Source organism: Clupea harengus, chromosome 15 (assembly GCF_900700415.2).
Source record: "Clupea harengus chromosome 15, Ch_v2.0.2, whole genome shotgun sequence".
Lineage (NCBI taxonomy): Eukaryota > Metazoa > Chordata > Actinopteri > Clupeiformes > Clupeidae > Clupea > Clupea harengus.
The window spans coordinates 26,679,494-26,692,449 of NC_045166.1; the positions used below are offsets into that span (position 1 = coordinate 26,679,494).

Here is a 12,956-nt window from a genome sequence, read left to right on the forward strand (position 1 = left end):
ATAGTGTGAGGCATCTATTTGCATTTGATCACAGTGGAAAAGAATGCAGTTGAACAATAAGCCTGCTTATGGTTGGCTCTTATACGGTATAAGTTATACCAACAACCAAAATGACAATATGGGGGTTTAAACGATGTTATGAAACATCGAATGACTGTCCTCTATGGGGAGCCATGGCTGCCATGTCCCACAAAAGTACATGACCCTTATGAACCGACCAGTGGATGGCAGTAGAAACAACAAGTTTGGTGTCGACGCTAACCAGCTAGGCGAGACTCAAAGATTTCACCCTATTACAATAAGTCCGAAGCGGAAGTAACATCCTCCGGATAACTTCACTGATATTGTTTGCAGATGGAAAAGGGGGTAAGGTACACAGTTATTGATAACTACTTGTTGCAGTCTGTGTCAAGCTGCTTGTACCAAGCAAAGGCTATTTTTGACTTTTGATGTAATTTAGACATCAAACCTTGGACTGTGGATGTGACTACCTCTTAGGGCTAGTGGTAGCTACAAGCGGATTAGCCAGCAAGCTACCCTGCTAGCAGACTACCTTCCCTAAGCCATTGCTAACTTCATAACATGGGTCGGCAATCTTCGAATTCATTGATTGTAACGCAATCACTAACTCGTCGTAACTTACATGCGCTGGTAGGGTTTTAAATACAATAAATAACTGAGAACGTTAACTATCTAGTTAGCTAGTTGTGTTGAGTAGAGTTGCACGTCTAGCTGTATTTACCCACAACTTCTCTATTCTTTTACAGTCAATAACAGGCTATTCTAGCTAACTCAGCTAGGTTCCTGGGAACCAGAAATGTGGGCTGCTTTGATGGTTATCCCTGACACTAGTTATGAGAAGGATGTGAAAGTTCTCTTATTTAACAGTTATCTTTGTACATAGATGTAAGCACACGGAACGTTAAAAGTCCACTTAACATGAGCTAATATCACTTCTACCCAAAGCTAGCTGGTTAGCTAGCTGGCTAACTTCTGTGACTAGCGAGCTAACCAATTAGCCAATTGGCTACTGTTTACTTGTCTATAAGAGAACTTTACGACTGTAGTTGTATTACCGCTTTTATTTGTTTGTCTATATGACTGAATATGAAATATCACTGTTTTTGAAAAGGCGTTGCGTGGACCATCCGACCGGTAGGTTTAAACTGCCAACATGAAAGGAGTCTGAAATCACATCACGACATCTCATGATACAACGAGCCGTTCAGGTAAGTCTCACCATGTCTGTTGGATGGACAGTGGCTTAACCCTATGTAACAGTAAAGTATTCAACCGGTATTGTTTTGTCTCTCGTAGACCTTCTAAGGGCGACTCCATGCTTTCTGATGAACTTGATTCCAAGCCTGAGGTAAGGTGGTTCATCATACGACTGACTCATAAGACTGAACGAACTTTGGTATTAGCAGTGTCAGTACAGCATGTTACTTTGTTTTCTAGCTGTTGGTTGAGTTCGTGCAGAACGCCTCCATTCCACTTGGCCAGGGTCTGGAGGAGCCGGACACCTGTCCAAAGAACACCTGTCTGCCTCTTCAGCCGCTGCCAGCGGATAACTCCATATGCAGCCATCTGCAGCTGACAGGTAGCGGGCTCCTCACCGACAGCGTACCCACTCAGTCACAAATGGCACAGCTTTCATTTGCTTGTCTTTTAGTAAGGACATATATTGAGAATTAACGTGAGGCCTATATGGCTGTGAATTTGCGTGCTAAGTTAGCAAAATGATAATGTGAAGTTAAGAAGCTCTTATGGCAGCAGCTACTGAAGTGAACATGTAAACGTTGATTTTGACTGAGAGATGATTTTATCAGTACAATGTGCCAGGGCATGACAGGCCAAGATAACTCTTGACGACACATGGACCTTTCAGCGTTTCATTTACTGTTCGTCTCCCTCGTGTTCTCTCTCTCTCTCTCTATCTTAGAGCGCACTCTTAGTCACGCTGGCTCCACGGAACTTTGTGAGTTTGGGGCGGAGCGGAGCGCCATGGTGGTGCAGCTGCACCCGCGGGCCCCCAGCCCCGGCTCCACGCATGTCAACCACGCCGCCGTCCCCGTCCCCAACCACGCCCCGATCATGCAGGACCTGCAGCAGCAGGACAGCACCTCCTACGTGCTGCTGAACCTGGCCAAGGGTGAGGGCATCTACTCCGACGCCGGATAGTCTTTATTTGCTTAGGAATGTTCCTAACTGAGTGAAACGACCTGGAAGAGTTTAAGGGGCAGCCATGATCAGAGCTGGTTGAATTCTCTAAATGCGTAGGAAAGGAGCTTTAGTATGGGGTACAATGGAACATCCTTTAAGCTGGGAAAGGACATCGTATCGCCCCACAATTCTTCTTATCCATTCAGAAATCAATCAATTATTTTGAACTGTTCTGTAATAACTCTGATCTGGCCTGCAGGGGCAGTGGTGAAGGGGGTGTGTTTGGGATGTGTTATTAGGGGGAGCTCGCATGTACTGTAGGGGCTGAACTGAATCTCAGCTGTAGGAGATTGAGTCAGAGGTGTAGTACAACTCTCAAGTCTATATGTGTGTGTGTTTGGGCTGTTCAGGTCTAGCAGCGTCGGCAGAGTCACTGGTGTTTGTGCAGGACGAGGCGGAGGAGGAGATCTCGGCGGGCGAGGGGGGCGATGGCAGTGCCCCCTGGTACCTGCGGGTGCAGGAGCTGGCACACGATAGCCTGATTGCTGCCACCCGGGCACAGCTGGCCAAGGATGCCAAAGACGCCAGGGCCAACAGCAATGGTAAGGACACTATGCTGAGGGCTGTGCTGAACACGCCATAGGTCATATTTGATCAACGATAAAGACACGGATATACCCAGTGTTTGTGTCATGAATGCATGAAGCGTCTAATTCTCCATTTCCTGTTTCCTTAGGTGAGCATCTCCATGGCTACCAGTCTGAGGGACCAAAGAAGGAGCAGGCGCCTCACGGTAACCGTGGAAACGCAGAGAAGGTGCTCAGGTGTCCCTATGAGAACTGCCACCGCACGTTCACCTGGCCTGCACACCTGAAGTACCACCTCAAAACACACAGGTGGGGCAGTCTGTGAGCGTTTGGCCTCACAATTAACACAATTTGGCTTCACTAGTCACCTGGTGTGTGTGTACATGCTTGTCTTTGTGTGTGTCTTTGTGTGGGTATGTGTCAGAATTTGGTGTGTTTGCGTGCGTGTGCGTGTGTGTGCGTGTGTGTGTGTGTGTGTGTGTTTGCGTGCGTGTGCGTGTGTGTGTGTGTGTGTGTGTTTGCGTGCATGCCTGTGTGTAAGCTTATTTCCACTTTAAATGTTGCTCATGTGACTGTGTGTGTGTGTGTGTGTGTGTGTGTGCGTGTGTGTGTGTGTGTGTGTGTGTGTGTAGGAATGACCGTACGTTCCGGTGCGGTGCGGAGGGCTGTGGCAAGAGCTTCTACGTGCTGCAGCGTCTGCAGGTGCACATGCGCACACACAACGGGGAGAAGCCCTACACCTGTCCGGAGCGCGGCTGCGGCAAACGCTTCACCACCGCCGGCAACCTCAAGAACCACCGACGCACACACACCGGTGGGTCAACAACGCCACACACACACACACCGGTGGGTCACCCACGCACACACACTCAGGGAGGGGTCACCCACGCCACACACACACACCGGTGGGTCACCCACGCCATACACGCACACACCGGTGGGTCACCCACACACACACACACCGGTGGGTCACCCACGCCACACACACACATTGGTGGGTCACCCACGCCACACACACACCGGTGGGTCACCCACACACACACACACCGGTGGGTCACCCACACACACACACACACACCGGTGGGTCACCCACGCCACACACTCATGGAGGGGTCCTCTTTCTGACGGGCACCTCTGAGGCTACCCAAAGCACTGTGGTGTGAGTCTAAGTCAAGTTTGTTTATATAACACATTTCATACGACAAGTGCAGACTCCATGTGCTTTAACATAAAAAGCACAACTACATGAAATACATGACCTGACAACATATAAGATAAGAAGGCATTACATATATAAAGACATCAAATAAGATAAAAACAAATAAGATGTGCTTCAAACATAAGATAAGGTAGTATTATTATTATTATTAAAAAATGGGATAGTGACAATAATACTGCTTCTGAAATCAAGGTTTATCCATTAATCACACTTTAAACCTTATAAAAAGCTGGCACAAGATATATTTTTAGTCTACTTTTAAAAGAAGATACTGTTGTAGCAGACCTTCATGTGGTAGAACATTCCAGAGAGTGCCATCATAATGACTGAAGGCACCCTAGGCTGATTTAGAGTGTTCTAAGTGTAGTGAGGAGACCTTTACCTGATGGTCTAAGGGATCTGACTGCTGTGTATTTGCTGAGTCATTCATAGATTGAAAAACAATAAGAAGTATTTTAAAATTGCTCTTTTGTTTTACTGTTGGCCACAGGCTCCGATTTGTGGCACGTTCTTTTTAGTGTGACTGTGTGACAATTTGGTCAATACGTTTGAACCTTTCAAAGACAAGTAGGACAAATTAAAATCAAAAATAAGATCAAAATGTAACCAGGTACACCTAACAACGTTAGTGTATCTCGAGACAAGGCTGTCAGATGTGTGTGTGTGTGTGTGTGTGTTTTGAGTGTTGTTAAACCAGGTGCATGTTTGATCATCCAAGCAACCCTGAACAAAATATAGAAGTGATCTGAAATCCCAACATCTAGAGTGCATTTTGGGGTTATATCAAGGCCTTTAGAAATAATATTTCCCAAACTTTGTTACGCCTTCCTGAGATTGAAGTCTTCGGAGATCTTCCTGACGTCCAAACGTACACTAAACCAAGGGTCACTTTAGGTCACGTCCCTTAAGAGGTCAGAGTTCACGTAGTTTCCACCTGTCGCCAATAAAATGGGTGTGAGAAGTGGCTGAAACAAGTCAATCATTTACCTGTGTGCGTGCGTGTGTGTCCATTTTAATATGTGTTTGAAGGCAACAGTCTGTGTGTGTGTGTGCGTGTGCGTGTGTCCATTTTAATATGTGTTTGAAGGCAACACTCTGTTCGTGTGTGTGTGTGTGTGTGTGTGCGTGCGTGCATGTGTGTCCATTTTAATATGTGTTAGAAGGCAACACTCTGTGTGTCTTTGCACGTATTTAAATATATGTGTGAAATGAACTGTGTGTGTGTGTGTGTGTGTGTGTGTGTGTGTGTGTGTGTGTGTGTGTGTGTGTGTGTGTGCAGGAGAGAAGCCGTTTCTGTGTGAGGTGGACAGCTGTGGTCGCTCGTTCGCTGAGTACTCCAGTCTGCGGAAACACATGCTGGTGCATTCAGGTGAGAACGACACACACACACTCCCCCTCTCTCTTATCACACACTCACACTCTCTCCTCTCTCTCATGACACACACACACACTCTCTCCTCTCTCTCATGACACACACTCTCTCCTCTCCCTCATGACACACACACTCTCTCTCCTCTCGCTCTCATGACACACACACTCTCTCTCCTCTCTCTCTCTCATGACACACACACTCTCTCTCCTCTCTCTCTCTCATGACACACACACACACACACTCTCTCCTCTCTCTCTCATGACACTCTCTCCTCTCCCTCATGACACACACACACTCTCTCTCTCTCACATCACACGAATGCACACACACTTCCTTGACAAATCTCAAGTACCGTTGGTGGAACACCCCTTAATGAGAAGAAAACTGTCATCAGACAAATTAGTCATCAGACTCCCTCAATGTCCCTCTCCTCTAACCCAATCAGTGTGTGCCATCCCATAATCACTCTTGAATCCTCTCCTCTCACCCAATCAGTGTGTGCCATCCCATAATCACTCTTGAATCCTCTCTCCTCTAACCCAATCAGTGTGTGCCATCCCATAATCACTCTTGAATCCTCTCCTCTAACCCAATCAGTGTGTGCCATCCCATAATCACTCTTGAATCCTCTCTCTTCTAACCCAATCAGTGTGTGCCATCCCATAATCACTCTTGAATCTGCGCTCAAATCTGAGAGGAGCAAAGAATACCCCCAAAGAATACCACTCCTACTGATCCGGTGTGTTTTTGTGTGATGCGTGTGTGTGTGTGTGTGTGTGTGTGCGTGTGCGTGTGTGTGTGTGCGTGCTGCTCTTCAGGAGAGAAGCCTCACCAGTGTGGCGTGTGTGGTAAGACCTTCTCCCAGAGCGGCAGCAGGAACGTCCACATGAGGAAGAGACACGGCGAGGAGTCTCTCGGCCCAGAGGGCACCGACGCAGGTAACGCCCCAACATGACCTTTAACCTTGGTGGAAGAAGCAACGTTTCCATGGGGACACCTTTTAGATGGGGGAAATGTCCCCTGGATCCTTCGGCCCAGAGAGCAGACACAGTGACTCACAGTACCGTGACCTTTAACCTCTGGGGAAGAAAGAGCATGTTAGTAGGAGCAGCCTTTAGATGGGTTAGGGTTAGAACACAAATGGCCTCCAAATGGTGTTTTACTCATGGGTACACATTAGCTCCTCTCTCATTCAATTCAATTTTATTTATATAGCGCCATAGCAATACAATTGTCTCTAGGCGCTTTACAGAGCCCAGAGCCTGAACCCCCTTAGTACAAGCACATTGGCAACACGGGCAAGAAAAAACTCCCTTTTAGTCAGGAAGGAACCTTAAGCAGAACCACGGCACATAAGGGGGGACCCATCTGCTTGAGGTCGGCCGGGTCTCATGACACACACACACACACACACACACACTCACACACACACACACTCTCTATCTCACACACACACACACACTCTCTCTCTCATCACTCGCGCACACACACACACACACTCTCTCTCTCTCTCATCACTCACACACACACACACACACACACACACACACTCTCTCTCCTCTCTCGCTCATCACACACACACATTCTCTCTCCCCTCTCTCTCATCACACACACACACACTCTGTCTCATCACACACTCTCTCTCATCACACCCACACACTCTCTCTCCTCTCTCTCTCATCACTCTCTCACACACACACACACACACACTCTCCGCTCTCTCGACACCCACACACACACTCTCCTCTCTCAGGAAAAACATTTCCTCCAAATGATGATGTGTTTGTGTTCCCTGCTTCCTTGTGCTCGGAGTACAATAAAGAGTAGCCGGTAACACGGCAACATGTAATCACAGTGACCTTTAACCTCTCTGCAAGGCCCGAGCTTAAGTAGATCATTTTGTGGGGGACTCTTTCAGGGTCTCGTACAGAAGGCTGTAAAGAATGTGTAGCAATCTAAAACATTCCCAAAAGAACAGAGTAAAGAAGGTGTAGTGGTCTAAAACATTCCCAAAAGAACAGAGTAAAAAACGTGTAGTGGTCTAAAACATTCCCAAAAGGACAGAGTAAAGAAGGTGTAGCGGTCTAAAACATTCCCAAAAGAACAGAGTAAAGAAGGTGTAGTGGTCTTAAACATTCCCAAAAGAACAGAGTAAAGAAGGTGTAGTGGTCTTAAACATTCCCAAAAGAACAGAGTAAAGAAGGTGTAGTGGTCTAAAACATTCCCAAAAGAACAGAGTAAAGAAGGTGTAGCGGTCTAAAACATTCCCAAAAGAACAGAGTAAAGAAGGTGTAGTGGTCTAAAACATTCCCAAAAGAACAGAGTAAAGAAGGTGTAGTGGTCTAAAACATTCCCAAAAGGACAGAGTAAAGAAGGTGTAGTGGTCTAAAACATTCCCAAAAGAACAGAGTAAAGAAGGTGTAGTGGTCTAAAACATTCCCAAAAGAACAGAGTAAAGAAGGTGTAGTGGTCTAAAACATTCCCAAAAGAACAGAGTAAAGAAGGTGTAGCAATCTAAAACATTCCCAAAAGAACAGAGTAAAGAAGGTGTAGTGGTCTAAAACATTCCCAAAAGAACAGAGTAAAGAAGGTGTAGTGGTCTAAAACATTCCCAAAAGAACAGAGTAAAGAAGGTGTAGTGGTCTAAAACATTCCCAAAAGAACAGAGTAAAGAAGGTGTAGTGGTCTAAAACATTCCCAAAAGAACAGTTCAGGGATGAAGAACAGGGATGAAAGTCTGCACACTATTATGGGCTCGTTTAATATGTTTAATTGTTAGGTGTTCATCAGAACCCAAATGGTGATACCTCTCTCATTCTCTCTCTCTGCCTCCCTCCTTTCTCTGTCTCTATCGCTTTGTCTTTCGCTTATGTCTGTCACTTCCTCTCCCCCATCTCACAGGAGAGGCGCTGACGCACAGCAGCATCCTGGAGGCTGACGGGGCCGCCGCCGGTGATGCCATGGTCACCATGACTACCGTGGAGCCCATGAACGTCCACCACGCGATGTTGCGAGGGCAAGGTAGGAAATGTTCTTAAACACACACATGGACACAAACACCATTACCTGTCCCCTCAAATGTGTACACACACACTGCAGGAACAGTATGTGAACAGAGTAACTCGTCACACACACACACACACAAAATAAAAATGTATTTCAAACCTCTGTAACACACATACTCCATCAAACTCTCTCTCTCACACACACGCGCACACACTCACACACACACACACATAAACAAAGGGGAGGTTGCTGTTCTGTTGTGACAGACATTTTCCTTACTAAGATCCATGTCTGTTGTGCATCTCCGTGACTGCAATGAAAGCAACATGTCCAATCTAATCACAGGACTTAATTGCAGAATGTCAAACTGCTATTATTAGTCACTGAACACGATGTCCTACAGTAGAGACCTGTGTGTGTGTGTGTGTGTGTGTGTGTGTGTGTGTGTGTGTGTGTGTGTGTGTGTGTGTGTGTGTGTGTGTGTGTGTGTGTGTGTGTGTGTTACAGAGGTCACACCGTACAGTAGAGAGACCTGTGTGTGTGTTTGTGTCACACCCTATAGTACAAAATACCTGTATATGTGTGTGTCACCCCCTACAGTACAGATCTGTGTAGTGTGTGTGTGTGTGTGTGTGTGTCACCCCACAGTAGAGGGACCCGTGCCGTGTGTGTGTGTCTGTGTCCGAGGAGACTAGAACATGATGAACCTGCTCCGGGGTCATGCGTATAAAAGATGCAATATGACCAGTATGAGGTGTGAAGAGTCTGCGTGTCACTTCCTGGTGTCGAGTGGTGGTGTGAAGAGTCTGCGTGTGTCACTTCCTGGTGTAGAGTGGTGGTGTGAAGAGTCTGCGTGTCACTTCCTGGTGTAGAGTGGTGGTGTGAAGAGTCTGCGTGTGTCACTTCCTGGTGTAGAGTGGTGGTGTGAAGAGTCTGCGTGTGTCACTTCCTGGTGTAGAGTGGTGGTGTGAAGAGTCTGCGTGTGTCACTTCCTGGTGTAGAGTGGTGGTGTGAAGAGTCTGCGTGTGTCACTTCCTGGTGTAGAGTGGTGGTGTGAAGAGTCTGCGTGTCACTTCCTGGTGTTGAGTGGTGGTGTTTGGTACCCTGCTGCTGCTGAGATAATTTCATCACTGTTACTAAACGGTCAAGGGGTGCTTGAACACGTGTGTCTGTGTGTGTGAGAGAGAGAGAATGACTTGTCTGTGTGTGTGTGTGTTTGTGTGTATAAACGTCACTCTCATCAGAGATGCCTAATTTGATCTGTGTGTGATCACTGATGGGCAATGTGTTAATTGGCTGACACAGTGATGTGTCATCTGGGAGGGCTCTGACACACTCTGGTGCAGGGGTGTTCAATCACCGCCTGTCAAACCCAGACACAGTGCTAATGTCCCGTGTAGATCCAGACACAGTGCTAATGTCCCGTGTAGATCCAGACACAGTGCTAATGCTAATAGATCCAGACACAGTGCTAATGCTAATAGATCAAGACACAGTGCTAATGTCCCGTGTAGATCCAGACACACTGCTAATGTCCCGTGTAGATCCAGACACAGTGCTAATGTCCCGTGTAGATCCAGACACAGTGCTAATGTCCCGTGTAGATCCAGACACAGTGCTAATGCTAATAGATCCAGACACAGTGCTAATGCTAATAGATCCAGACACAGTGCTAATGCTAATAGATCAAGACACAGTGCTAATGCTAATAGATCAAGACACAGTGCTAATGCTAATAGATCAAGACACAGTGCTAATGTCCCGTGTAGATCCAGACACAGTGCTAATGCTAATAGATCCAGACACAGTGCTAATGCTAATAGATCAAGACACAGTGCTAATGCTAATAGATCAAGACACAGTGCTAATGCTAATAGATCAAGACACAGTGCTAATGCCCCGTGTAGATCCAGACACAGTGCTAATGCTAATAGATCAAGACACAGTGCTAATGCCCCGTGTAGATCCAGACACAGTGCTAATGCTAATAGATCAAGACACAGTGCTAATGCTAATAGATCAAGACACAGTGCTAATGCTAATAGATCAAGACACAGTGCTAATGTCCCGTGTAGATCCAGACACAGTGCTAATGCTAATAGATCCAGACACAGTGCTAATGTCCCGTGTAGATCCAGACACAGTGCTAATGCTAATAGATCAAGACACAGTGCTAATGCTAATAGATCAAGACACAGTGCTAATGTCCCGTGTAGATCCAGACACAGTGCTAATGCTAATAGATCCAGACACAGTGCTAATGTCCCGTGTAGATCCAGACACAGTGCTAATGCTAATAGATCAAGACACAGTGCTAATGCTAATAGATCAAGACACAGTGCTAATGTCCCGTGTAGATCACGGTGCCACAGGTATGTGGACTCCTTTCCAAACCCATCTTTGACAGGGCAGTCCCATGAAGCGTGTCGGATGGAGATTGCCCTGATGCCCCGGGGTAAATGTGCAGCACGAAGAGTGGCAACTCTGTGACGCTCCCTGAGCCATCCCCTGGGTCTGGGCAAACATGTGCATGAGTCACCAGGGGGTTTAGGTCATTTCAAATGACTAGATAATGACAGAATGAACTGTTCCTTTAATAACTGCTGATAATGACAGAATTAACTGTGCCTTTAATAACTGCTGATAATGACAGAATGAACGGTCCCTTTAATACTGCTGATAATGACAGAATGAACTGTGCCTTTAATAACGGCTGATAATGACAGAATGAACTGTGCCTTTAATAACTGCTGAGCTGTTGGCATGGTTTTCAGCTTTTCTTCCTCTATGTCTTCCTGCAGCCCCAACCCCCCCACTACCATACACACACACCACACACACACACACACACACACCACACACACACACACACCACCCTAACTGTCTCCGCTGTTTGTGTTTCCCCCTCAGACTCCGTGGTGGTGCTCTCTCCACCCCATGACCTGGTCTCCATGACAACGGGAGGTCATCCCTACGGTGAGGATGTGGTGACCCTGCTCTAGCACTGTGTGTGTAAATAGTCACTCATGTAGATACGCCATAAGATTTGTACAAACAAACAAACAAACCCTTCTCCACCCCCCACGCTGTAGTTGAAATGAATCTTCAGTGAGGTCCAAAGACGTGAAGTGGTTCCACAAATGAAGGTTTAATAAATCTCAAAGCACCTGTAAATATATCATCATTTGTCTCCAGTGATCATTTGTTCTATTATAAATCTCAAAGCACCTGTAAATACATAATTTGTCTCCAGTGATCATTTCTTCTATTATAAATGACCTAAAACAGTGATGTGAAACCTGCACCTATTAAGACCTGAATGCATAAAAACTTGATTAGAGTACTTATATATTTTGTTAAAGTGTATAACCAGCAGTGTTTCCTTATCTCTCTGTCAATTCAATTCAACAAGGTTTTATTAGCATGACCGTAATACAATACAATATTGTCAAAGCACAACAGTGATGTGAAACCTGCACCTATTAAGACCTGAATGCATAAAAACTTGATTAGAGTAATTATAATTTGAGTAATTATGATTTGAGTAGTGTGTCTCAGTAGGCTTGCCTTAGTGGGCAACAGTAGCCCTGTAAACGTATACACCAGTCTGATGAACTAGTAAAGACTGCACTGCCTGACTGAAAGGTCAACGTATACACCAGTCTAAGGAACCAGTAAAGACTGCACTGCCTGACTGAAAGGTCAACGTATACACCAGTCTAAGGAACCAGTAAAGACTGCACTGGCTGACTGACTGAAAGGTCAACAGCACCATGAGAATGGGAACAGCGTCCAGCACTGCATAACTAATATGGGTCTCCAAACCCTCCGCTCTCCCATCCACTACCCTAAGCTAACGCAATGCCTACGTGTTTGCTACCAGTGCTAATCTCCCATCCACTACCCTAAGCTAACGCAATGCCTACGTGTTTGCTACCAGTGCTAATCTCCCATCCACTACCCTAAGCTAACGCAATGCCTACGTGTTTGCTACCAGTGCTAATCTCCCATCCACTACCCTAAGCTAACGCAATGCCTACGTGTTTGCTACCAGTGCTAAAACTGAGGTTACAGTGTATGTGCAGGCTTTGCAGTCACAGCCCCAAAAGGAAAACTTAAAGAGGACCTATTATGCTCAATTTCAATCTTTCCTAATTGTGTTTTTGGCGACTAACTGTAACATTATTTTTCTCGTACTGTACATCTCTGTGACTAACTGCCCTCCAGACAGAACTCCAGTGTCTTTAAGCCCCCTCCTCCCGATGAGCCCAGTGTGCTCTGATTGGTCAGTTATTGGCAGTAAAGATTGTGTTACGAGATTGGGTCATCTTGTAACAAAGGAAACCAAAACGGGGCGCTTCAAGCAGCTGAGAAAAGGGGGCGTGTACTAAAGGGGTTTCTGTGGGAGAGAGTTGCTCCCTCTGGTGTGTGTGTGGGGTAAGAGTTGCTCCCTCTGGCGTGTGCTTTGGGCTTTGGAACTTTGCAAACCTTTTACATTTACAAAAAAAAAAAAAGATATATACAGTACTGTGCAAAAGTTTTAGGCATGTGTGAAAAAAATGCTGTAAACTAAGAATGCTTTCAAAAATGGAAGTGTTAACAGTTTATT

At 46.0% G+C, this 12,956-nt stretch overlaps 1 protein-coding gene and 1 long non-coding RNA gene across 4 annotated transcripts; one reads left to right on the forward strand and one right to left on the reverse strand.

Annotated features, from left to right (window-relative positions):
* Positions 1–248: 248 nt before the first annotated feature.
* znf410 (zinc finger protein 410) lies at positions 249–11,584 on the forward strand. Of its 3 annotated transcripts, XM_031582201.2 has the most exons (13): positions 249–366; positions 1,133–1,229; positions 1,318–1,369; positions 1,459–1,600; positions 1,943–2,152; positions 2,574–2,765; positions 2,900–3,059; positions 3,383–3,564; positions 5,249–5,338; positions 6,160–6,279; positions 8,243–8,362; positions 11,258–11,323; positions 11,440–11,584. In XM_031582201.2, exons 3-13 carry the CDS (start codon positions 1,337–1,339, stop codon positions 11,457–11,459), a joined length of 1,335 nt encoding a protein of 444 aa, XP_031438061.1. In that variant the 5' UTR covers positions 249–366; positions 1,133–1,229; positions 1,318–1,336; the 3' UTR covers positions 11,460–11,584. The 3 variants fall into 3 exon arrangements, with proteins under 3 accessions (XP_031438061.1, XP_012685097.2, XP_031438060.1); XM_012829643.3 differs by lacking the exon at positions 11,440–11,584 and having other exon boundaries at positions 250–366; positions 11,258–11,415; XM_031582200.2 differs by lacking the exons at positions 249–366; positions 11,440–11,584 and adding an exon at positions 457–651 and having other exon boundaries at positions 11,258–11,415.
* Positions 11,585–11,745: 161 nt separating this feature from the next.
* Positions 11,746–12,956, reverse strand: LOC116223905. Its single transcript, XR_004165318.2, has 2 exons — positions 12,099–12,956; positions 11,746–12,037 (listed from the first exon to the last, which is right to left on the reverse strand). It is a non-coding gene; the product is annotated as an uncharacterized LOC116223905 (long non-coding RNA).